General features: G+C 37.9%; 1 protein-coding gene across 1 annotated transcript in view; it reads right to left on the reverse strand.

Annotated features, from left to right (window-relative positions):
• The window catches only part of DNAH6 (dynein axonemal heavy chain 6), a 367,549-nt gene that overhangs the window by 198,863 nt on the left and 142,500 nt on the right, over positions 1-26,186 (reverse strand). The window contains exons 19-24 of the mRNA XM_005575454.5: positions 22,086-22,298; positions 21,045-21,137; positions 19,550-19,669; positions 8,581-8,761; positions 3,474-3,570; positions 560-779 (exon numbers count right to left, since the gene is read on the reverse strand). Of these exons, the coding sequence (XP_005575511.2) occupies positions 560-779; positions 3,474-3,570; positions 8,581-8,761; positions 19,550-19,669; positions 21,045-21,137; positions 22,086-22,298 (924 nt within the window). The remainder of the gene's footprint in view (positions 1-559; positions 780-3,473; positions 3,571-8,580; positions 8,762-19,549; positions 19,670-21,044; positions 21,138-22,085; positions 22,299-26,186) is intronic.

Raw genomic sequence — 26,186 nt, forward strand, 5'->3', positions numbered from 1 at the left:
CACTTGATTCCTCACAGTGTGCTAATATATTCACTCTCTTGGTGTTCCCCATATGCCAGGGGCTGTGCAGTGCCCTGGAGATGCTGCCAGCAACTAACACTTAAATAGTGTTTACTGGGTATTGCTTTAAGTAATTTACATACACTATCCCCTGAACAGGCTCATCACTCCATTAATCAGATACAATTACTAATCCCTGTCTTTTGGATGAGATTAAGGGGTGGGACTTAGTCCAAGTGGCCTGATAGTAGAACCAGTACTCTTAATCAGTCCATTAGTGTGCCTCTTGTGGGGAGTTAAATAAGACATGGTTCTAGTTTTCTCCACTATATTTCCAACAACAGAACACATGTCTTTGTTATTGCATTTTCTGTGGTGATTTTCAGTTGTTTGTTCGACTACTTCTCTGTTAGACTTTGAGCTCTTTGAGGGCAAGAATTTTATCTTGGTTATCCTTGAAATTGCTGAGCCAACAGAGTACCTGTATGCTTAGAGCGAGAATAACCCTAGAAGAGTAACAAAGTTCATCAATAAAGAAATATAAACAAAAGCACCTCACCCTTTCTCCCTCTGGTGACAGCATTGCCAAAATATCATTAGTATAAACCTTTTCTGGTTCTCCATCAATACCAGGAATCTTTCCTTCAGCAGGAGGCATGAGAGCAAATTCGAGCTTTGAAATGGAGTCGAAGCATTTCCTTAAGTGTGGCTGCACAGCCTGTGGATTTCGTGTCTGGGCCAAAATCTCCAGAAGTTCATCATTTGACAAGAAGTAAAACCTGGATTAAAGAACATCCTTAAAATATAACTTGAAATTGAAGTATAGTCTCAGATAGACATAAAAGATAAATTCCTTAGCCACATCTCTTCCCTGTCCACCAATTTCCTGGACCTCCAATTATACTGGTCATGGGCTTCTGGGGAGGCCACATATCTCTCAACATGATTTCTGTGAAAATTAGTGATGATGCATTTAGGTGTGATGATGCACACCTAGAATTACTGTCTAGTACATAAAAGATAGACATTGTTCATAAAAACTGTAAAAATGCTAGAAACTGATGTGTTCACATATCTGTCTTAAAGTCTCCAGAGTGAAGATGTATTATTTCTTTTCCCTAAAATCTAGCCTAGTATGTCACACATACCTGGTATTCAATACATTATTTGTTGAAGAGTTAATAGATGGATAGGTGGTTGCAGGAGAACCTTATTGGGTTGTGTGAATGTGTACTGGGCCATTCTCTTAACTCAAAGGCATTTGCTATTCTCTGCAGTATGTGCTACTGTGAAAATTGGCATAATATAATTTTGCCAGCACACCATTTCCAACCATGTGAGGCTATACATATGTAGAAATAAAACATTTATATATATTCCATATTATTACCAGCAAGATAGGTAAAGGAAATTGTAAACTTACAGAATATTATTTTGCTATAGATTGGGGTTGGCAAGTTACAGCCCCAGGCCAAATCTGGCCCACCACCTGTATTTGTAAATAACGTTTCATTGTCACACAGCCATGCAGACATACTGTCTGTGGCTCCTTTTGTGCTACAATAGCAGACCTGACTACAGAGACTGTAAAGCCTACAAAGCCTTGAATATCTACTATGTGACCTTTTATGAAAAAAAGTTGTTTGTCCCTGCTCTAGATAATCAACAATATTCTAAATGCCAGACTTCATGTAATATAGTTCTTGTATTATGTTTAATCTCTCCAAATGACTCAAAAGGAATTTTATTTACTATTCCAACTGACTATCCTAGTTCATACTAGAACAGATTAGAGCAATTAACTATTAACATTTAAGACAGTGATTTTCAAATTTTTTTTTTTTTTTTTTCCCAATCAAGGGTCCTTTTTACTGCTGTTCCTATCCCCAACTCTCTCATGTTTTGGAGGACTAAATGTACAAAACAGCATTTAGTAAATGCTCTAGATTGTTGACGGTCAACTTAGCAATATCCCTGCATTAGGGAAAAGCTGGAATGACATTTCTAGAATCTCTTTCCAGTAAGGTTTCAGATTAAATGCTGCCTATGAGATGCTCTTCTATGTGACTGAGAAGGTGGGAGGAAGCAAAGCCATTATTCCCCAACTTGAGCATGAATGACTGAAGTTGGTGGGATTTTATCCTTGGTTTTCAGGTGTCCTCCTGACAATCCCTCCCTTTCTTGTTGCAGGAAGCTGAGACTTTGGTGGCACTTCCCTGAGACCTCTGCCTGTATTTCCAGATTTCCTCAAAGTGGTCCTCAGTTCTTCCCTTCTTCTGCGTCTAGCACCAGTGAAAACTTCTAATTCCCTGGCTGAAACTTTTGCTCTAAACACCTCGAGTGGCTTCTGTGTTTTTGACCAAAGCTTTCCCAAGTAATATAACTAGATGTTAAAATTTCAGTTTCAGTTTTGACTGAAGTTCTAGGACTAGAGTTGTCATATTTCAAAATGAGATGTCCGGTCACCTGGGGCTGACTTATGGGGAGATGGGTGAAGACTCTAGAGTCCTCAGTCGCTTGAGGGTATAAAAGTGTTAAAGCTGGAGAGGTTGGACAGCTAGAGATAAGAATATTTTTTGGTACAGAGATGTGCTAAGGGTGCTTGCTATGCCCATGAGAAAGGGTGTGGTTCACTCTCCTCAAGACTAGGCGTCTTGAAGAGCTTAACATGCATCCCCACCAATTAACCTAAAGAAAATTGCTCAGGTAACACCAGTCTCTCTTAACCTTTTACACACACATTGTGCACATATACACACATGCAACAGGCACACATATTCATTCAACAATGAAACAGTAAAACAATGGGGTGATCAAGAATCATTTCAATTTGTGGGACCTAAAAATTGAAACAATTGAACTCATGGAGACAGAGAGTAGAAGGATGGTTACCAGAGGCTGGGAAGGGTAGTGGAAGGGTTGGGGATGGGGAGGTGGGGATATTTAATGGGTACAAAAAATAGGAAGCATGAATAAGACTTAGTATTTGATAGTACAACAGATTGACTATAGTCAATAATAATTTAATTTAATAATCAATAATAATTTAATAGTCAATAATAATTTAATTGTACATTTAAAAATAACTGAAAGAATATAACTCGATTGTAACACAAAGGATAAATGCTTGAGGGGATGGATACCTCATTTTACATGATGTGATTATTATGTATTACACGCCTATGTCAAAACATGTTATGTACCCCATAACACACCTATGATATACTAAAAAAGTTAAAATTAAAAAAAATTGTTTCAGTATCTTACTTACCCACTTAACTATTTATTGAATATTGTATTTTATCCTTGAGACTTATACTCCCCAATTATGATAACTAGTTGGATTTTCATTATCATAGATCTTTTTTGTTTCTTTCTCTAGTTCCTTGATGCTTTGAGGTTATAACTATAACCTCAACTTGATTGACAGTCATAACTACTAAAAAATATCTTAGGTTGCTTTATAAACTTACCTTGGAAAGATAACTCTTTTTGATTCTAAGTATGCCTCTAGGCACTTCTGAATTTGGTCAAGTAATGCATTATTGTTTTGAAAAGTTTCCAGAAGTCCTGTTCATTTAAAAAAAAAAAGTATTGGTAAAACTGTGTTAAAATCAAATTGTTTTCTGAAAAAAAAATATCACTTTAAAATGTAATCAATTTATGAATCTTCTCCCTAGAAGACTATTTAATAAAGCTCTCATAAAAATATGTTTTGAGTTATCCAAATCTAAAGTTAAAACGAGTCACGGAATTGCAAAGGCAATAAAAAAATTACAATCATATCATCAGCAAACGCTGACAGTTTGACTCCTCGTTTACCAATCTGGATGTCTAGACAGTAACTGCTGTCTTCAAGAGACTCACCTAACACATAAGGACTCACATAAAGTTAAGGTAAAGGGGTGGAAAAAGATATTCCATGCAAATGGACATCAAAAGTGGGCAGGAATAGCTATTCTTATTTAAGACAAAACAAATTTTTAAGCAACAACAGTTAAAAAAGACAAAGAAGGATATCATATAAAGATAAAAGGACTTTTCCAACAAGAAAATATCACAGTTCTAAATATATATGCACCTAAAACTGGAGTTCTCGAATTTATAAATTTATAAAACAATTAATACCAGACCTTAGAAATGAGATAGACAGCAACACAATAATAGTGGGGGACTTCAATACTCCACTGACAGCACTAGACAGGTCATCAAGCCTGAAAGTCAACAAAGAAACAACTTAAACTATACCCTAGAACAAATGGACTCAACAGATATTTACAGAACATTCTACCCAACAAATGCAGAATATACATTCTATTCATCAGTACAGAATAGTCTCCAAAATAGGCCATATGATAAGCCACAAAACAAGTCCTAATAAATTTAAGAAAATCAAAATTATAGCAAGTACTCTCTCAGACCACAATGGAATAAAATTGGAAATCAACTCCAAAAGGAATCCTCAAAACCATACAAATACATGGAAATAAATAACCCTAAAGACTCATCCAAAAAGCTCCTAGAGCTGATCAATGAATTCAGCAAAATTTCAGGATACAAAATTAATGTACACAAATCAGTAGCTCTGCTATACACTAACAGTGACCAAGTTGAAAATCAAATCAAGAACTCAACCCCTTTTACAATAGATGCAAAAAAAAAAAGCTGCAAAAAAAAAAAAAATTACTTAGAAATACACCTAACCAAGGAGGTGAAAGACTTCTACAAAGAAAACTACAAAACACTGCTGAAAAAAATCATACAACACAGACAAATGGAAACACATCCTATGCTCATGAATGGGTAGAATCAATATTGTGAAAATGACCATACTGCCATAAGCAATCTATAAACTCAGTGCAATTGTCATAAAAATAACACCATAATTCTTCACAGAGTTAGAAAAAAAAATTCTAAATTTCACATGGAACCAAAAAAAGAGCCCACATAGCCAAAGCATGATTAAGCAAAAAGAACAAATCTTGAGGCATCACATTACCTGACTTTAAACTACACTACAAGGCCATAGTCACCAAAACAGTAGGGTACTGGTATAAAAATAGGCACATAGGCCAATGGAACAGAATAGAGAATCTGGAAATAAAGCAAAATACTTATAGCCATCTGATCTTCGACAAAGAAAACAAAAACATAAAGTGGGGAAAGGACACCCTATTCAACAAATGGTGCTGGGATAACTGGCAAGCCACATGTAGAAGAACGAAACTGGATCTTCATCTCTCACCTAAAAATCAAATCAAGATGGATCAAAGACTTAAATCTAAGACCTGAAACCATAACAATTCTGGAAGATAATATTGGAAAACCCCTCTTGACATTGGCTTAGGCAAAAACTTCATGACCAAAACCCAAAAGCAAATGCAACAAAAACAGAGATAAATAGATGGGACTTAAACTAAAAAGCTTCTGCGTAGCAAAAGAAACAATAAGCAGAGTAAACAGACAACTCACGGAGTGGGAGAAAATCTTCACAATCTGGACCTCTGGCAAAGGACTAATATCCAGAGCCTGCAAGGAACTCAAACAAATCAGCAAGAAAAAAAACAAACAATCTCTTCAAAAAGTGAGCTAAGGATGTGAATAGACAATTCTCAAAAGAAGGTATACAAATGGCCTACAAACATGAAAACTGCTCAACACCACTAATGATCAGGGAAATGCAAATCAAAACCACAATGCGATACCACCCTCCTCCTTCAAGAATGGCTATAATAAAAAAATAATAAATGTTGGTGTAGATGTGGTGGAAAGGGAATACTTTTACACCGCTGGTAGGAACGTAAACTAAGACAACCACTATGGAAAACAGTGTAGTGAATCCTTAAATAACTAAAAAGTAGATCTACCATTTGATCCAGCAATCCCATTACTGGGTATCTACCCAGAAGAAAAGAAGTCATTATATAAAAAAGATTCTTGTGCACACATATTTATAACAGCACAATTTACAATTGCAAAAATATGGAACCAGCCCCAATGCCCATCAATCAATGACTGGATAAAGAAAATGTGTCTAGATATACCATGGCATACTACCTCAGCCATAAAAAGGAATGAGATAATGGCATTTGCAGCAACCTGGATTGATTTGGAGACCATTATTCCAAGTGAATGGAATGGAAAACCAAGCATCATATGTTCTTACTCATAAGTGGGAGTTAAGCTATGAGGACACAAAAGTGTAAGAATGATACAATGGACTTAGGCAAGTGGGGGAAAGGATGGGAGGGAGCTGAGGGATAAAAGGATAAAAGACTAGACACTGGGTACAGTGTACACTGCTCGGGTGGTGAGTGCACCAAAATTTCAGAAATCACCACTAAAGAACTTATTCATAGAACCATATGCCACCCGTTTACCCAAAACCTATTGAAATAAAAATAAATAAATAAATAAATAAGTAAAATGCAATGGCAGTGGTATGGTCTTTTCAATAAAAGGTACCAAGTTAACTGAAAAATAAAGAGATAATTTTAAGTAAAAGTAAAATATACTGTTAAGATTTTAAAAGCTTTGGTATTATTTGATAAAGGAAAGTTCTATTACTTTAAAATGGGGGGGGAATTGACTAAGAACTTTAACTATTACCTTTAATAATAATATCAAGTATTTACCAAGTATGAACAAGTATATTTAATATGAAACATTTTTAGCTGGTGTATCCCACTTTTGGGGGGCTAGGAGAACAAAACCAAAGCCAAGCAGTTGCCTTCTCCTTGACTCTCCAAACCAAGCCAGTCTCTATACCTACTCACTGTCTGTCACTTTCTTACTGGCATCTTTTCTGTATCCTCTGCCATCTTTAAATGCCAAAATTGTGGTGATAGGATACTATTTCTTTATCACTAAACTACAGCTCCTTAAGGAATAAGATCCATGTCTTGTTTATCTTTGTAGTTTTGGTGTTTATCATAGTAGCTGGTGTCCCCACCTGCCCAAGAATCAAATCCACAGTCTTGATCATGGTTTCCAAGGCTCTATGTAATCAATGACCCAGTCTGATGCCCAGTCCCCCACCTAAACACTCTTGCCTCTCTTGCTTCACCTCCTAAGCCCTTCTTCTGCATTCCACTTCAGTTTGCATTGGCTTCCTTGCAAACAATTGGGCATGTGAAGCATGCACTCACTTTGGGAGCCTTGCCTTTAATCTTCCCTCCTCCTTTAACAATGTTCCCTTTGATCACATACATGACTCACTCCCTCATTCCTGCAGGTTTCTGCTCAAAAGTCACTTTATCCAAAAAGCCTTCTGTCACACACACACACACACACACACACACACACTCTCTCTCTCTCTCTCTCTCTCTCTCTTTCTCACACCCATTTACCCTACTTTATTTTTCTTCATAGCTTTATCATTCCCTGAAATGATCTATACAAGTCTCTATTCTTATATTACATCCTTAGGAGCAGATGTATTTTTGAATCAGATTTTTTTTCATTTCAGAAGTTATATTTTATAACAAGTCTAGTAGGGCCTGGGACAGCACTCTGTAATCTAACATATTAGTTTTCACAGCAAAATGTTTCAACATGACAAGTGAGTGCAGTAGACAGAATAATGGCCCCCTAGAGATGTTCATGTCCTAATCCCCCAAACCTGTGAATATGTTAGTATACATGGAAAAGAACTTTGCTGATGTGATTAAGTTAAGGATCATGGATGGAGAGACTGTCCTGGATCATCTGGTGGACTGATTGATCATACATGGGCCATTACAAGCAGAAGGCAGGAAGGTCAGAGGCTGATAAGGAGATATAATGACATAAACAGAGGCCAGTGTGCTGAGATTACAGGCTGGAAGAAGACCATGAGCCAAGGCATGTTGGTCGCCTTGAAAAGACCCAAAGAGTTTTCAATTCTATTATTCCACATAACATTTCTTTTCCATTTCTGTCTTATGTCAGAGTTTTGGGGGAAAGGGTGCAGCCCAGAAAACTGCAGGGAAGCTGTCTGAGGATATTTACCAGGATGGGCCACGTGCTGCTATTTCCTGAACAACAGGCAAGCTTGCCAAGGCTTTTACTTTAAGCATAAAGTTCAACAGCCACATATGTGCACCCTGAAAGACTCTGATTCCACATCCACAGAAATGGAACTTATTAAAACACATTTCAACCTTGAGACTAGAAATGCAATAAGTGGTAATATTTTGAACTAGTTTTGATGAATTCATTAAAAATAAGGTGCGGACATTTTTGTGGCTATAAATCTGTGGAGGAGCTTTAACAGAATACGTCAATCGAAGGCAAATATTTGTCTCGTCAAAATTCTGAGATGAAAACATCACTGATACACTGAAGCAACATCCCCAAATCAGAAAAACAGCAAAAATAGACAGATTCTCCTTTTCCAAAACTATAAACTAAGCTAAGAAATAATAATAAAAAAGTCCAGTGTTCCATTGACATTGCTTAGCAAGTGTGTCAGATGCAAGGATTCCTATTTGTCCATACTGACTAGAATCAAGGGTTGAATGGACCACATGTTATTAGGTTCCCAGAGAAACATTTTAGGTGATTGTAGTCTTTTTGCTTGTTTGGAATTTTGTTTCATACCTGGCTGAGTAGCGGCTCGAAGAGCATTAGGCAGCCGATTCACCTTTCTCATGATTTCTTTCCACGACTTGTCCACCTGAAGGAACATCTTGGACTCTGCAGGCAATTGCCTCTGAATATCTGGAGCACTGAAAATACTTTCTAGGTAAAGCCAGTTTCTTTGGCAGGTCAGCCACTCTTCCTAGGAGAAAAATATGGACATTGTCAAATTTTAATTCCCCAATTAAAAACATATGGTTACAGTAAAAATCATGACACAGGGAATCACTGTATCTTTTTCCTTGAGGGTCGTGTTATGACTCCTCACAGGTCGTTTGAAATTAAATTCCTTACAAGGTCCAAGATTCACCTTAGTCTGATTTCATCCCACTGTCTACTGAGCAGAGTTCTAATGGGTCTTCCATGTGGTTACCAGAATGGTTCCAGAGAAACATGATTAAAATTACTCACAGGAGAGATTCAGGGGGCAGCATGATGCTTACGCAAGGAGATGTGAAGGGAAAAGGAAAGTCTGGTGACCATTTTCAAACATAAACAAGATTTTCATGTAAAAAAGGTTGTTTTTTTTCTTTTATCTCAATCATGTGTTAATTCTTCCTTCACCTTTCTTTAAATAATGAAAATTAAAAAAAAAAAACCCTGCTCATGACAGCATATGTGGTAAATATAGAAGACTGGAAGACGAAAATCATGCATTCCCTCTGCTTTTAGACAAGTCACTGTTAATAAAAGAAATCAGAAATACAGGGTCAGAAATTAAATGTCCATAGATCTCACCTGTCCTCTGTGCCTCCTGCTATTACTGCATGTGTGCGCCCAAAATCCATGAAAGAGTTCTTCACTTCTCACTCTAGGTTTGAGAGTAAACCCAAATGTCACAACCACTTCCTGGTTTGTCTTAGGTCTCACACTTTCCAAGCAATTCATTCTCTGGGGGGTCTTCACTATTCAGCTTAGGTTTCTTTCAGGGACCTTCTATGAAAATGTCCCCTTTGACTTTGATCTGTAGTCCCTCCCTTCACAGGGCTCAGCCATCAGTCCAGGAGGCTGGATAGGACTCAGACAATGTGGTTGGTTGAAGAAGATGAATTTCTGAGAAAGTTCTCTTTGAAACAAAGTTGGCACAAGTTATCTTTTCCCTCTTACTGCCTTTATTATTTCATAGGTAACTTCTCATATTAGAATGTCTAGAAACCTAAACATAATTAAGTCAAGCTAAATATCTGAAGTCTAAGAAAGAGATTGGATGGGAACAAAGTGAGATTAGTGTAAGTGGGTTTTTTGTTTTGCTATGGGACAATCAAAGGTGGAAAAAAATCAAAAGGGCATGTGTACCACAAGGAGAGATTCCAAGGAGACTTCAAGCAACAATGAGCATTCTTCCAGTAAATATAAAGTCGTTGTAGCAAGACTCATAAGGTGGCCCCCAAGATGTGGCATTCACATTCCTGTGTAATCCTCTCCCCTTGAGTGTGGGTGCCATCTGTGACTTGTTCCCAGGCATATGGGATGTGGCAAAGGTAACAGAATGTACATAATTGTGTTTATGTTATATAAGACTGTAATAGTCATCTTGCTAGGATCTTTTTCTTCCTTGCTAGATTGATGCAGCCAATGGTCATGGTCACATAAAGAAAAAAATGTGGGCAACATCTAGGAGCTGAGGATGGCCTCCAGCTGAGAGCCAGCAAGAGATTGAAGCCCTTAGCCCAAGAATTCCCAGAAAATTAATTCTGCCAACAACTGAGTGAGCTTGGAAGTGGATCATTCCTCGGTTAAACTTCTGATGAGAACCCAGTCTGGCTGACATCTTAATTGCAACCTTGTTAGACCCTGAGCAAGAGGCCTCAGTTAAACCATGCCTGAACTCCTGAGCCACAGAAACTGTGAGATAACAAAGGTATTGCTTAAGTTTGTAGTATTTGTTTCACAGCAAAATGATAATACAGGCATGCTTTGTTTTATTGTGCTTCACTTTACTGCACTTTGCAGATACTGCAGTTTTTATAAATTGAAGTTTTGTGGGAACCCTGCATCAAAAAGTTAATTCATGCCATTTTTCCAACCACATGTGCTTACTCTGTCTCTGGGTCACATTTTGATAATTCTTGCAATATTAAAAATATTATTATTAAACATTATTATTATTATATCTGTTATGGTGATCTGTGATCAGTAATCTTTGATGTTATGATTATAATTGTTTTGGGGTGCCATGAACCATGCTTATATAAGATGGCAAACTTAATTGATAAGTATTATCTATGTTCTGTCTGCTCCACTGACTGGCTGTTCCCCTGTTCCCCTATCTCATTTCTTCTCCTCACTGCCCCCTGTCATTCCCTGAGACACAACAATATTGAAATTAGGCCAATTAATAACACTACAATGGCCTTTAAGTGTCCAAGTGAAAGGAACAGTCACATGTCTCTCAATTTAAATCAAAAGTTAGAAATGATTAAACTTAGTTAAGAAGGCATGTCAAAAGCCAAGATAGGCCAAAAGCTTAGCCTCTTGCACGGAACAATTAAGACAGTTGTGAATGCAAAGGAAAAGTTCTTGAAGGAAATTAAAAATGCAACTTCAGTGAAGACACAAATGATAAAAAGCCAAAACCCTATTTCTGATTTGGAAAAAGTTTGAGTGGTTTGAATAGAAGATCAAACCAACCATAACATTCCCTTAAGCTAAAGCCTAGTCTGAGGCAAGACTCTAACTGTTTTCAATTTTAAAAAGGCTAAGAGAGGTGAGGAAGCTGTGGAAGTAAAGTTTGAAGGTAGCAGAAGTTGATTCATGAGATTGAAAGAAGCTATCGCTGTAACATAAAAGTGCAAGGTGAAGCAGCAAGTGCTGATGAAGCTGCAGCAAGTTATCCAGAGGATTTAGCTAAGATCATTGATGAAGGTGGCTACTCTCAACAACAGGTTTTCAATGAAGACAAAATAGCCTTCTATTAGAAGAAGATGCCATGTAGGACTTTTATAGCTAATGAAGATAAGTCAATGCCTGGCTTCAAAGATTCAAAGGACAGGCTGACTCATGTTAGGGATAAATGCAGCTGGTGACTTTGAGTTAAAACCAATGCTCATTTACCATTCAAAAAATCTCAAGGCCCTTAAGAATTATGCCAAATCTACTCTGCCTGTGCTCTAAAAATGAAACAACAAAGCCTGTGTGACAGCACATCTGTTTACAGCATGATTTACTGAATATTTTAAGCCTACTGTTGAGACCTACTGCTCAGAAGAAAAGGCTTCTTTCAAAATACTACTGTTCATTGACAATGGACCTGGTAACCCAAGAGCTCTTACGAAGATGTACAAGGAGATTTACATTGTTTTCACGCCTGCTAACACAACATCCATTCTGCAGCCCATGGATTAAGGAGTACTTTCAACTTGAAAATCTTATTATTTAAGAAATACATTTTGTAAGGCTATATCTGCCACAGATAGTAATTCCTCTGATGGATCTGGGAAAAGTGAATTAAAAAACCCTCTGGAAAGGAGTCACCATTCTAGATGCCACTGAAAATATTTGTCATTCATGGGAGGAGGTCAAAATATCAACACTAATAGGAGTTTGGAAGAAGTTGACCCCAACCCTCATAGGTGACTTTGAGGGATTCAAGACTTCAGTGGAGGAAACAACAGCAGATGTGGTGGAAATAGCAGGAGAACTAGAATTAGAAGTGGAGCCTGAAGGTGTAACTGAATTGCTGCAATCTCATGATAAATTTGAACAGATGAGGACTCACTTCTTATGGATGAGCAAAGAAAGTGGTTTCTTGAGATGGAATCTACTCCTGGGGAAAATGCTATAAACATTGTTGAAATGACAACAAAGGATTTAGGATATTACATAAACATAGCTGATAAAGCAGAAGTAGGGCTTGAGAACACTGACTCCAATTTTGAAAGAAGTTCTGTCATGGGTAAAATGCTATAAAATATTACATGCTACAAAGATTTTTTTTTAATAGAAGGAAGAGTCAATGAATGTGGCAAACTTCATTGTTGTCTTATTTTAGGAAATTGCCACAGCACCCCCAACCTTCAGCAGCCACCCATCAACATTGAGGCAAGATCTTCCACCAGCCAAAAGATGATGAGTCACTGAAGGCTCAGATAATCATTAGCATTTTTTAGCAATATAGTATTGCACACTTAATGGACTACAGTACAGTATAAACATAACTTTTTAAAAAATAATTTCAACTTATATTTTAGATTCAGGGGTTACATGTGCAGGTTTGTTAAATGGGTATGCTGTGTAATGCTGTGTAATGCCGAGGTTTGAGGTATGAATGATCTTGTCATTCAGAGAGTGAGCATATATCCAATAGGTAGTTTTTCCACCCTTGCACCCTTCCTCTCTCCCGTGTTTAGTAGTCTCCAGTGGCTATTGTTTCTATCTTTGTGTCCATGTATTCCCAATTCAACATAACTTTTATATGTTCTTTGAAACAAAAAAATTCATGTGGCAAAATTTCTTTATTGCAACGTTTGGGTTATCATGGTGGTTTGGAACCAAATCTACAATATGATTGAAGTATACCTATGCAAGGGCGATGGTAAAATCATTAAGCTGTATAATTATGTAAAGAAGAGCTCAATACCTGTGCATTTCCCTTACATTCTAAACACAATAACATGTCCACAATTAAAACTTACATTTTATTTCTTTTTTTTTAATTATTATTATACTTTAAGTTCTAGGGTACATGCGCATAACGTGCAGGTTTGTTACATATGTATACTCGTGCCATGTTGCTGTGCTGCACCCATCAACTCGTCAGCACCCATCAAGTCGTCATTTACATCAGGTATAACTCCCAATGCATTCCCTCCCGCCTCCCCCCTCCCCATGATAGGCCCTGGTGTGTGATGTTCCCCTTCCCGAGTCCAAGTGATCTCATTGTTCAGTTCCCACCTATGAGTGAGAACATGCGGTGTTTGGTTTTCTGTTCTTGCGATAGTTTGCTAAGAATGATGGTTTCCAGCTGCATCCATGTCCCTACAAAGGACACAAATTCATCCTTTTTTATGGCTGCATAGTATTCCATGGTATATATGTGCCACATTTTCTTAATCCAGTCTGTCACTGATGGACATTTGGGTTGATTCTAAGTCTTTGCTATTGTGAATAGTGCCGCAATAAACATACGTGTGCATGTGTCTTTATAGCAGCATGATTTATAATCCTTTGGGTATATACCCAGTAATGGGATGGCTGGGTCATATGGTACATCTAGTTCTAGATCCTTGAGGAATCGCCATACTGTTTTCCGTAATGGTTGAACTAGTTTACAATTCCACCAACAGTGTAAAAGTGTTCCTATTTCTCCACATCCTCTCCAGCACCTGTTGTTTCCTGACTTTTTAATGATCGCCATTCTAACTGGTGTGAGATGGTATCTCATTGTGGTTTTGATTTGCATTTCTCTGATGGCCAGTGATGATGAGCATTTTTTCATGTGTCTGTTGGCTGTATGAATGTCTTCTTTTGAGAAATGTCTGTTCATATCCTTTGCCCACTTTTTGATGGGGTTGTTTGTTTTTTTCTTGTAAATTTGTTTGGGTTCTTTGTAGGTTCTGGATATTAGCCCTTTGTCAGATGAGTAGATTGCAAAAATTTTCTCCCATTCTGTAGGTTGCCTGTTCACTCTGATGGTAGTTTCTTTTGCTGTGCAGAAGCTCTTTAGTTTAATTAGATCCCATTTGTCAATTTTGGCTTTTGCTGCCGTTGCTTTTGGTGTTTTAGACATGAAGTCTTTGCCCATGCCTATGTCCTGAATGGTACTACCTAGGTTTTCCTCTAGGGTTTTTATGGTATTAGGTCTAACATTTAAGTCTCTAATCCATCTTGAATTAATTTTCGTATAAGGAGTAAGGAAAGGATCCAGTTTCAGCTTTCTACTTATGGCTAGCCAATTTTCCCAGCACAATTTATTAAATAGGAAATCCTTTCCCCATTTCTTCTTTTTATCAGGTTTGTCAAAGATCAGATGGCTGTAGATGTGTGGTATTATTTCTGAGGACTCTGTTCTGTTCCATTGGTCTATATCTCTGTTTTGGTACCAGTACCATGCTGTTTTGGTTACTGTAGCCTTGTAGTATAGTTTGAAGTCAGGTAGCGTGATGCCTCCAGCTTTGTTCTTTTGACTTAGGATTGTCTTGGAGATGCGGGCTCTTTTTTGGTTCCATATGAACTTTAAAGCAGTTTTTTCCAATTCTGTGAAGAAACTCGTTGGTAGCTTGATGGAGATGGCATTGAATCTATAAATAACCTTGGGCAGTATGGCCATTTTCACGATATTGATTCTTCCTATCCATGAGCATGGCATGTTCTTCCATTTGTTTGTGGCCTCTTTTATTTCACTGAGCAGTGGTTTGTAGTTCTCCCTGAAGAGGTCCTTTACATCCCTTGTAAGTTGGATTCCTAGGTATTTTATTCTCTTTGAAGCAATTGTGAATGGAAGTTCATTCATGATTTGGCTCTCTGTTTGTCTGTTACTGGTGTATACGAATGCTTGTGATTTTTGCACATTAATTTTGTATCCTGAGACTTTGCTGAAGTTGCTTATCAGCTTAAGGAGATTTTGGGCTGAGACAATGGGATTTTCTAAATATATAATCATGTCATCTGCAAATAGGGACAATTTGACTTCTTCTTTTCCTAACTGAATACCCTTGATTTCTTTCTCTTGTCTGATTGCCCTAGCCAGAACTTCCAACACTATGTTGAACAGGAGTGGTGAGAGACGGCATCCCTGTCTTGTGCCAGTTTTCAAAGGGAATTTTTCCAGTTTTTGCCCATTCAGTATGATATTGGCTATGGGTTTGTCATAAATAGCTCTTATTATTTTGAGGTACGTTCCATCAATACCGAATTTATTGAGCGTTTGTAGCATGAAGGGCTGTTGAATTTTGTCAAAAGCCTTTTCTGCATCTATTGAGATAATCATGTGGTTCTTGTCTTTGGTTCTGTTTATATGCTGGATTATGTTTATTGATTTGTGAATGTTGAACCAGCCTTGCATCCCAGGGATGAAGCCCACTTGATCATGGTGGATAAGCTTTTTGATGTGCTGCTGAATCCGGTTTGCCAGTATTTTATTGAGGATTTTTGCATCGATGTTCATCAGGGATATTGGTCTAAAATTCTCTTTTTTTGTTGTGTCTCTGCCAGGCTTTGGTATCAGGATGATGTTGGCCTCATAAAATGAGTTAGGGAGGATTCCCTCTTTTTCTATTGATTGGAATAGTTTCAGAAGGAATGGTACCAGCTCCTCCTTGTACCTCTGGTAGAATTCAGCTGTGAATCCATCTGGTCCTGGACTTTTTTTGGTTGGTAGGCTATTAATTATTGCCTCAATTTCAGAGCCTTCTATTGGTCTATTCAGGGATTCAACTTCTTCCTGGTTTAGTCTTGGAAGAGTGTACGTGTCCAGGAAATTATCCATTTCTTCTAGATTTTCTAGTTTATTTGCATAGAGGTGTTTATAGTATTCTCTAATGGTAGTTTGTATTTCTGTGGGGTCAGTGGTGATATCCCCTTTATCATTTTTTATTGTGTCTATTTGATTCTTCTCTCTTTTCTTCTTTATTAGTCTTGCTAGCTGTCTGTCAATTTTGTTGATCTTTTCAAAAAACCAACTCCTGGATTCATTGATTTTTTGGAGGGTTTTTTGTGTCTCTATCTCCTTGAGTTCGGCTCTGATCTTAGTTATTTCTTGCCTTCTGCTAGCTTTTGAATGCGTTTGCTCTTGCTTCTCTAGTTCTTTTAATTGTGATGTTAGAGTGTCAATTTTAGATCTTTCCTCCTTTCTCTTGTGGGCATTTAGTGCTATAAATTTCCCTCTACACACTGCTTTAAATGTGTCCCAGAGATTCTGGTATGTTGTGTCTTTGTTCTCATTGGTTTCAAAGAACATCTTTATTTCTGCCTTCATTTCGTTATGTACCCAGTAGTCATTCAGGAGCAGGTTGTTTAGTTTCCATATAGTTGAGCAGTTTTGATTGAGTTTCTTAGTCCTGAGTTGTAGTTTGATTGCACTGTGGTCTGTGAGACAGTTTGTTACAATTTCTGTTCTTGTACATTTGCTGAGTAGTGCTTTACTTCCAATTATGTGGTCAATTTTGGAATAAGTGCGATGTGGTGCTGAGAAGAATGTATATTCTGTTGATTTGGGGTGGAGAGTTCTACAGATGTCTATTAGGTCTGCTTGCTGCAGAGATGAGTTCAATTCCTGTATATCCTTGTTAACTTTCTGTCTCGTTGATCTGTCTAATGTTGACAGTGGAGTGTTGAAGTCTCCCATTATTATTGTATGGGAGTCTAAGTCTCTTTGTAAGTCTCTAAGGACTTGCTTTATGAATCTGGGTGCTCCTGTATTGGGTGCATATATATTTAGGATAGTTAGCTCATCCTGTTGAATTGATCCTTTTACCATTATGTAATGGCCTTCTTTGTCTCTTTTGATCTTTGATGGTTTAAAGTCTGTTTTATCAGAGACTAGTATTGCAATCCCTGCTTTTTTTTTGTTCTCCATTTGCTTGGTAAATCTTCCTCCATCCCTTTATTTTGAGCCTATGTATGTCTCTGCGTGTGAGATGGGTCTCCTGAATACAGCAGACTGATGGGTCTTGACTCTTTATCCAGTTTGCCAGTCTGTGTCTTTTAATTGGAGCATTTAGTCCATTTACATTTAAGGTTAATATTGTTATGTGTGAACTTGATCCTGCCATTATGATATTAACTGGTTATTTTGCTCGTTAGTTGATGCAGTTCTTCCTAGCCTAAATGGCCTTTACATTTTGGCATGTTTTTGCAATGGCTGGTACCGGTTGTTCCTTTCCATGTTTAGTGCTTCCTTCAGGGTCTCTTGTAAGGCAGGCCTAGTGGTGACAAAATCTCTAAGCATTTGCTTATCTGTAAAGGATTTTATTTCTCCTTCACTTATGAAACTTAGTTTGGCTGGATATGAAATTCTGGGTTGAAAATTCTTTTCTTTAAGAATGTTGAATATTGGCCCCCACTCTCTCTTGGCTTGTAGAGTTTCTGCCGAGAGATCTGCTGTTAGTCTGATGGGCTTCCCTTTGTGGGTAACCCGACCTTTCTCTCTGGCTGCCCTTAAGAGTTTTTCCTTCATTTCAACTTTGGTGAATCTGGCAATTATGTGTCTTGGAGTTGCTCTTCTCGAGGAGTATCTTTGTGGCATTCTCTGTATTTCCTGGATTTGAATGTTGGCCTGCCCTACTAGGTTGGGGAAGTTCTCCTGGATGATACCCTGAAGAGTGTTTTCCAACTTGGTTCCATTTTCCCCCTCACTTTCAGGCACCCCAATCAGACGTAGATTTGGTCTTTTTACATAATCCCATACTTCTTGCAGGCTTTGTTCATTTCTTCTTCTTCTTTTTTCTTTTGGTTTCTCTTCTCGCTTCATTTCATTCATTTGATCCTCAATCGCTGATACTCTTTCTTCCAGTTGATCGAGTCGGTTACTGAAGTTTGTGCATTTGTCACGTATTTCTCGTGTCATGGTTTTCATCTCTTTCATTTCGTTTATGACCTTCTCTGCATTAATTACTCTAGCCATCAATTCTTCCACTTGTTTTTCAAGATTTTTAGTTTCTTTGCACTGGGTACATAATTCCTCCTTTAGCTCTGAGAAGTTTGATGGACTGAAGCCTTCTTCTCTCATCTAGTCAAAGTCATTCTCCGTCAAGCTTTGATCCATTGCTGGCGATGAGTTGCGCTCCTTTGCCGGGGGAGATGCGCTCTTATTTTTTGAATTTCCAGCTTTTCTGCCCTGGTTTTTCCCCATCTTTGTGGTTTTATCTGCCTCTGGTCTTTGATGATGATGGTGACGTACTGATGGGGTTTTGGTGTAGGTGTCCTTCCTGTTTGATAGTTTTCCTTCTAACAGTCAGGACCCTCAGCTGCAGGTCTGTTGGAGATTACTTGAGGTCCACTCCAGACCCCGTTTTCCTGGGTATTAGCAGCAGAGGCTGCAGAAGATAGAATATTGCTGAACAGCGATTGTATCTGTCTGATTCTTGCTTTGGAGGCTTCCTCTCAGGGATGTACTCCCCCCTGTGAGGTGTGGGGTGTCAGACTGCCCCTAGTGGGGGATGTCTCCCAGTTAGGCTACTCAGGGGTCAGGGACCCACTTGAGCAGGCAGTCTGTCCCTTCTCAGAACTCAACCTCCATGTTGGGAGATCCACTGCTCTCTTCAAAGCTGTCAGACAGAGTCGTTTGCATCTGCAGAGGTTTCTGCTGCTTTTATGGTTGTTTACTGTGCCCTGTCCCCAGAGGTGGAGTCTACAGAGACAGGCAGGTTTCCTTGAGTTGCTGTGAGCTCCACCCAGTTCGAGCTTCCCAGCGGCTTTGTTTACCTACTTAAGCCTCAGCAATGGTGGGTGCCCCTCCCCCAGCCTCGCTGCTGCCTTGCCGCGAGATCGCAGACTACTGTGCTAGCAATGAGGGAGGCTCCGTGGGCGTGGGACCCTCCTGGCCAGGTGTGGGAATAATCTCCTGGTGTGCCTGTTTGCTTAAAGCGTAGTATTGGGGTGGGAGTTTCCCAATTTTCCAGGTGTTGTGTGTCTCAGTTCCCTTGGCTAGGAAAAGGGATTCCCTTTCCCCTTGCGCTTCCCAGGTGAGGCGATGCCTCGCCCTGCTTCAGCTCTCGCTGTTCGGGCTGCAGCAGCTGACCAGCACCAATTGTCTGGCACTCCCTAGTGAGATTAACCCAGTACCTCAGTTGAAAATGCAGAAATCATCGGTCTTCTGTGTCGTTCGCCCTAGGAGTTGGAGACTGGAGCTGTTCCTATTTGGCCATCTTGCTCTGCCCCAAAACTTACATTTTAAAACCATATAGTATTTAAATAATGAAACAAATAATTCCTAAGGTCCTTGTGACTCTCCAATTCTCTGAGTGTATGAATCGAAATTATTCTTACTCACCAGTGTCTGATTAAATAAAGCAAGTTGTTTTTGCCATTCATCCACTCGAGTTTTCAGTGGACCAACATAACGTGATGAGGCAAGGGTTGCAACATTGATGGTGCTATCATCAAGAAGGACCTTTAAAGGAAAGGGAAGAAAACACATGCAGCACCAAGTATTTGCACTTTCAGTACTATTTCAGATACATAATCCCAAGTGTCTACTTAAAGGTCAACTCTTTGAATTAATAGCTTAGTCCCTCCTACTGTTTCCTACTCATCAATTTTCCCTCATTATTCACATCCTTGTGGCACCACAATGTTCTTTCAAAGGTCAGCTAGGACTTCTGATTGCCAAATTTCTGCTGTTCCTATAATTAACAATGGCACGAGTTTTTGTTTGAGTTGACACTCTTCCCCCTCTCTGCTCACTATTAGGTAACTTTTACCTTCTTAACACAATTTGATCACCCGGGCTTGCCTTTGTTTCTCAAAATATCATATACTGGCAAAATTAGCTGTCTTCTGTCCAATGAATTATCACTTTCTGTCAATTATCTCAAGGAAGAGAGAACTGAACTCATTCATATCAAGCTCTGAATGGTTATACACAGTTTCTCCTCTACCTCCCTCCCCTACTACTCCCCTTTATACAACAGCATCTCTCACGAAGCATGTGAATTTTAAAAAATGTGTCTGTTAATCTGAAAGATTTAATGGTCCATTTCAATAATAAGCCTTTTGAGAGTAGAACCCTCACTACATTTAGCCTAAACTTACTGACCTCTTTGAGTCTGCTCTCCCATCCCCTGCGCAGAGTGATGTCTGGTCTTGCTCTTTCAACCTACACCTGGAAAAGCTATTTTATCTCTAATTCCAGCCTGGATACACCCTATTAGGCCAGGGCTTTGCCTTTTAAGTTGGGCTATGTGACCCAGCTCCCTTTGCTAAACAAATGCGCCTTCAGATTTTAAATGATAAAGACTATTCCAAACACATGAGTTAGATTTATTTTCTTCTGTGGTTGACAGAGTATGGCCATTGTCTCCTAATTCCAATAAGTTCAAGTGAACTTAGCCTTTTAGTGTGCTATAAACATGAAATGCTCATTCAGGTTTCTTTGCCTTATTTACAGGGTTTGAAGTGCCCTTTATTTTTTTTCTATGTCTATTAAATTCCATCTAATATTTAAGATCCAGCTTGTTATGACTGGTCTAGGAAGAATGCTCTGATCACTTCAGCTGTAACTGGTCTCCTTGTTTTTGTAAGTTCCTCAATAGTTACCAACTACAGGTTGTAACTCTTACATATATATGCAATTTTTAACGCTTTGTTAAATATTTCATGTACAAGCATTCATGTTAATTATTTGCATTCATTTTGCTTTCCCAATTAGATTTTTCTTATTAAGTGACTCTCATATTTTATTCCCTCATCATAATCTCTCACAGAAGATTTAAGACTAGGTGTGACTGGGATCTTTACCATAAGCTTTCAATAACCTAGTCACCCACCTGTATGTCATCTGTGCCGCCCAGTATAAACACATCTTTGGAGTCACGGTGAGGCAGAATGACAAATTCAGTTGTTTTCCAAGAGTCCTCCACCTTAGAAATAATTCAAGTCTTAGGATATCTGAATTCAGTGTGCTTAGATACTCAATAAAGCATGTGAAATGAAATAAGTAAAAACTCCATAATTATCCCATTTTCCTCCTTATTGCCCTTTAAAATGCTTTTTTTTTTTTTTTTTGAGAAGGAGTATCGCTCTGTTGCCCAGGCTGGAGTGCAGTGGCGCAATCTCGGCTCACTGCAAGCTCCGCCTCCCGAGTTCACACCATTCTTCTGCCTCAGCCTCCTGAGTAGCTGGGACTACAGGCACCCGCCACCACACCTGGCTAATTTTTTTAAATTTTTTATTTTTAGTAGAGATGAGGTTTCACCATGTTAGCCAGGATGGTCTTGATCGCCTGACCTCGTGATCCGCCCACCTCGGCCTCCCAAAGTGCTGGGATTATAGGCGTGAGCCACCACTCCCGGCCTGCCCTTTAAAATTCTTAAAATCTTCTTCTTGGATAAATGACACTAATTTGCTTAATTTTATTTGATTGACATTAACACATATGCTTTGACAGAAAAAAAATTCTTTTTATGCAGAGGGTTAGTAGGTGTGTATATATTTTTAGTGTAAGGAGATAGTATCATAACTGGGAAAATCTTAATGTCTTTTGAAGCATTTAACAGATTTCTCTGGTAGTTTTGGAGATAATTTATTTGGGTTTAAAAGATCTTTCTTGGGATATGGTTTCTTATATAAGCATGCACATTTCAAACCTTGTAGCCATCAAGTTCCTATGTGCTATAGGATAAGCAGAAGGAGGAGATTTTTAGAGGTGAAAACAGTTATACCTGTTGTAAGGAAACAACAGAGGGATGACTGATAATGAGAGAGTGAAAGCTGCAACGTTGAAAAATCCATCCAGATCACCAAATGTTGAATCTGAAAACTTTCACATTCCCTAATTATATATAGATAAATATATATTACAGATTTACCTTTTTAAGAATTGCTTCTAAGGCAGCTTCTCCAGAAGCCTGTCCAGATATGTCCTGGATTTCTTGACCAAAGTCAAAAACATGCAACTCGGAGAGCCTCTCCAAGGTTAATGGAATTTCAGCATCCACTAGAGTGGCATCAACTGTTTGTTCAATAGCTGCCCAATGTCTTGCCTTCAAAGTCGGGTTTCTCAAGTCAATGATAACTGGAAGCTGAAAAGCAAACACTCTCAGAGACATGATGCTTTTTATCTTAAAAATATAACCCAAAGGTTCTGGTTTCAATTTATGCATGTAGAGAGCTGGAAAGAGCACCACTTACCCTCTTTCCACAAAGCAAAATCTGGACGACTGCAAATTAATGGCTCTAATTGAGCCTATTAGTATACATGTGTAACCAACCTGCACGTTATGCACATGTACCCTAGAACTTAAAGTATAATTAAAAAAAAGAAAAAAAAACCAAGAGTGCAGGGTGGAACCAACTCAAAATTTGGAGAGAGATTGATACTGACAGGTTTCTCCACAAGGAGAAACAACAACTGAAAAATTTCCTACCTGGGGCAGATTCCTTGGGATGACATACAAACTATTAAGAAGATTCGGCTAAATTTTAAAAATAGAGTGCTAAATATTAACTGTGGGGTAGAATGAGAATGGAAAGTCTCTGAGCCTACAAATACAATGGAGATTGACAGTGAAGACTGAAAGGACTCCTGAGAAAGCTTTTCTTATGATGCTGGCTTGGGGAGGGAAACAGTGGCCATTGTAGTAGCTCCAAAAAATTCATCTGCCTTAGCTCCCTTGTGGAAAAAAACCCTTGATCTACAGGGAAAAGAGCAACAAACTGTGCTACCTTAAGGCACTAGTGATAACTCATTGATGATATCTTCCTATAACTGGAGAAATAGAACATGGAAAAAAAACAATTTACCCTTGGGGGAGGGACAGAAATAAATGCTAGGCTCAGCACTACAGTTGGAAAAGGGGGAGGAGCACCTGCGATAGGAATTCTGAGAACAAGAGCTGGAGTGCCTCGTAAGATAAAGGTTTTATGAGAACATGAGGGAATGTTCCTTCTCACCTCCGCCACCAGGTTAACAAATATTGAGTAAAAATAGCAGTGGGATACAGAGTGGAAAGCTGCCAGTGACAGATTCTCAGTGAGCACAACACAAAGGGAAGACCCAAGGTCAGGGGAAAATAGAAATTGAGAAAATAACCTTTGGTAAACCAGCCCAACCCTAAATTCAAGGTATCACTAGAAAAATTTGAAGCCTGTGGTGCCTGAGGGTAACCATAGCAACATCAACCCTTAAACCTAGCCCAATTCCTAATTAGATTTAATGCAACATGTCACACAAAAATCCAAGTAGAAGAAGAGGCATGCTCATTTCCAAGCATAAATATTATTTGCTTTGGTATTTACTGTACTATATAAGATACCTGACTTTAAACAAAAAATTAAGATGCATGTGAAAAGGCAAGAAAAACCACACATCTAAGAGGCAAAACAATAATCAGATCCAGAAATGACACATATGTTGGAAGTAGATAATTTAAAATAACTATGATTAATACGTTAAAGGTTCTAAAGGAAAAGGTAGATAACAAGCAAAATCAGTTGGGAAATGTCAACAGAGAGATGGAAAGTACAATTACAAATCGAACAAAAACGCTAGAAATAAAAAAAGAGATAAGAGATAAAGAATGCCTGTAAAGGGTTTAACACAGCCAAGGAATTAATGAACTTGAAGATAAATGAGTATAAATTCAAGAAACTGACACACAGAAAAAAGAGGGAAAAGAAAAAATAAAAACAAAACGGAGCATCCAAGACCTGTGGGACAATGTCAAACAGCCTAAAGTACATACCATAGAAATCATAGAAGGAAAAGAGAGAGAGAAAACAGATCAGAAGAAATGTTTGAAAAATAACAGCTGCAAAATTTTTCAAAATTAAAAACAAACACCAAATCACAGATCCAAGAAACTCAGAGAACATCAAGCAAAATAAATTTGAACAGTAAACAATAACCCATGCACACTTAGGCATACTCTATTCCTAACTGATGAGAATCAAGATAAAGAGAAAATCTTGAAGGTAGTCAGACCAAAAAAAAAAAAAAAAAAAAAAGACATATTATCTACAGAACAATGAAAATTTAAAACTACAGCAGACTGCTTGTCCAAAATCATGCAAACAAGAAAAGAATACCTCCAAATTACTGAAGGAAAAACAGAAACAAAAACTGTTGACTCAGAATTATATACACAGTGAAAATATCATTCAAAACTAAAGGATAAAGACTTCCTCAAAATAAAAACCGAGGAAATTAATTGTTAGCATACATACTTGATAAGAAATATTAAAGGATATTCTTTAGGCAGAATGAGCATGTTATGAGTCAGAAACTTAGATCCGCACAAAGCAATGAAGAACATTGGAAATGGAATACTGGTAAAGTGAAATTCATTTTCTTTCGTATTTTTATTGCTCTAAAAGATAACTGTCTGGAGCAAAAATAGTAAAAATAAGTTATATTTATAGTATACGTAAATATAGACATAACAACATCAGCACAAAGAATGTGTGGAGGAATTAATTAGGTGTGTACTATTATAAGGTCTTTACAGTACATGTGAAATAGTAAAATACTTGATTTGGGTTAATTATAAATCTATATTTTAAGCTTAGGATAACAATTTTAAACAATTTTATAAAAAATTGTGTCTAAAAATTATTGAAAAAGTGGTATGAATGATAATTTCAGTGAGAAGATAAAATGGAATAATAAAATATGCAATTAAATTAAAAGGCGCAAAAAGAGAAAAAAAGAAACAAAGAACAAATAAAATAAATAAAACAGCTAGCAAGATGGTAGATTTAATCCAACTATATAAATAATGACTTTTAAATGTGAGTGGACTACACACACCTGTTAAGGGACTAAGAATGTCAGACTGGATAAAAAAATAGGAATCAATTCTATGCTATCTAAATAAATATATTCTAAATATAAAAACACAGACAAGTTAAAAGTAAAAAATGCAGAAAGCCATGTCACACAAACACTAAAAGAAAGCTGAACTAGCTATATTCATTTCAGACAATGTAAATGTTAGAACAAGGAATCTTATCAGAGATAAAGAGAGACAATTTATAAATGATGAAAGGGTCAATTCCTCAAAAAGAAGTAACTATACTAAATGTGTACACATCCAACAACACAACATCAAAATAAATGAAGCACCACTATCTTGAGGTGGCAGTATCATCATAAAGTTATTCATCCATTCATTCAAACCCTCATTTATATCAGAATGAATTCATGGATATTTATTTTATAACGGGTTATAATACAATACTACATTTTTTTTTGCCTCAAATTATTATGGCTTTGGCCATTAAGACTTCCTTGCCCTTTTGATATTCTCTCATCATTTTGTTTTTTGAGCCCTTTCTTACTTTCCAGCACCTCAAGATGCTCCAGGTTCATCTTGCATATTTCCTGACCCATCCATATACTCAGACATTTCTACAAGGATTCCTTATAGTATTATCATAGTAACAATATTATTATAGTATAATAATAATACAGTATAATAATATTATAGTATATTAATAATAATATAGTATTATTATTCCTTATAGTATTAAAAATGAAAATCTGGGCCAGGCAAGGTGGTTCACATCTGTAATCCCAGCACTTTGGGAGGCCGAGGCGGGTGGATCCCAAGGTCAGGAGATCGAAACCATCCTGGCTAACATGGTGAAACCCCGTCTCTACTAAAAATACAAAAAATTAGCTGGGCGTGGTGGTGGGCGCCTGTAGTCCCAGCTACTCGGGAGGCTGAGGCAGGAGAATGGCGTGAATGCGGGAGGTGGAGCTTGCAGTGAGCAGAGATTACACTGCCCCTGCACTCCAGCCTGGGCGACAGAGCAAGACTCCATATCAAAAAAAAAAAAAAAAAAAAGAAAGAAAAGAAAAGAAAAGAAAATCTGTATACAAATTATGCTCATCGCTACTGGGGTGTCCATGCTTTTAGGAGGTGGAACATAAATTTCCACCCCTTAAGTATGGCTGTGCATAGTAACTT

Source organism: Macaca fascicularis, chromosome 13, assembly GCF_037993035.2.
Source record: "Macaca fascicularis isolate 582-1 chromosome 13, T2T-MFA8v1.1".
NCBI classification, from domain to species: Eukaryota; Metazoa; Chordata; class Mammalia; order Primates; family Cercopithecidae; genus Macaca; species Macaca fascicularis.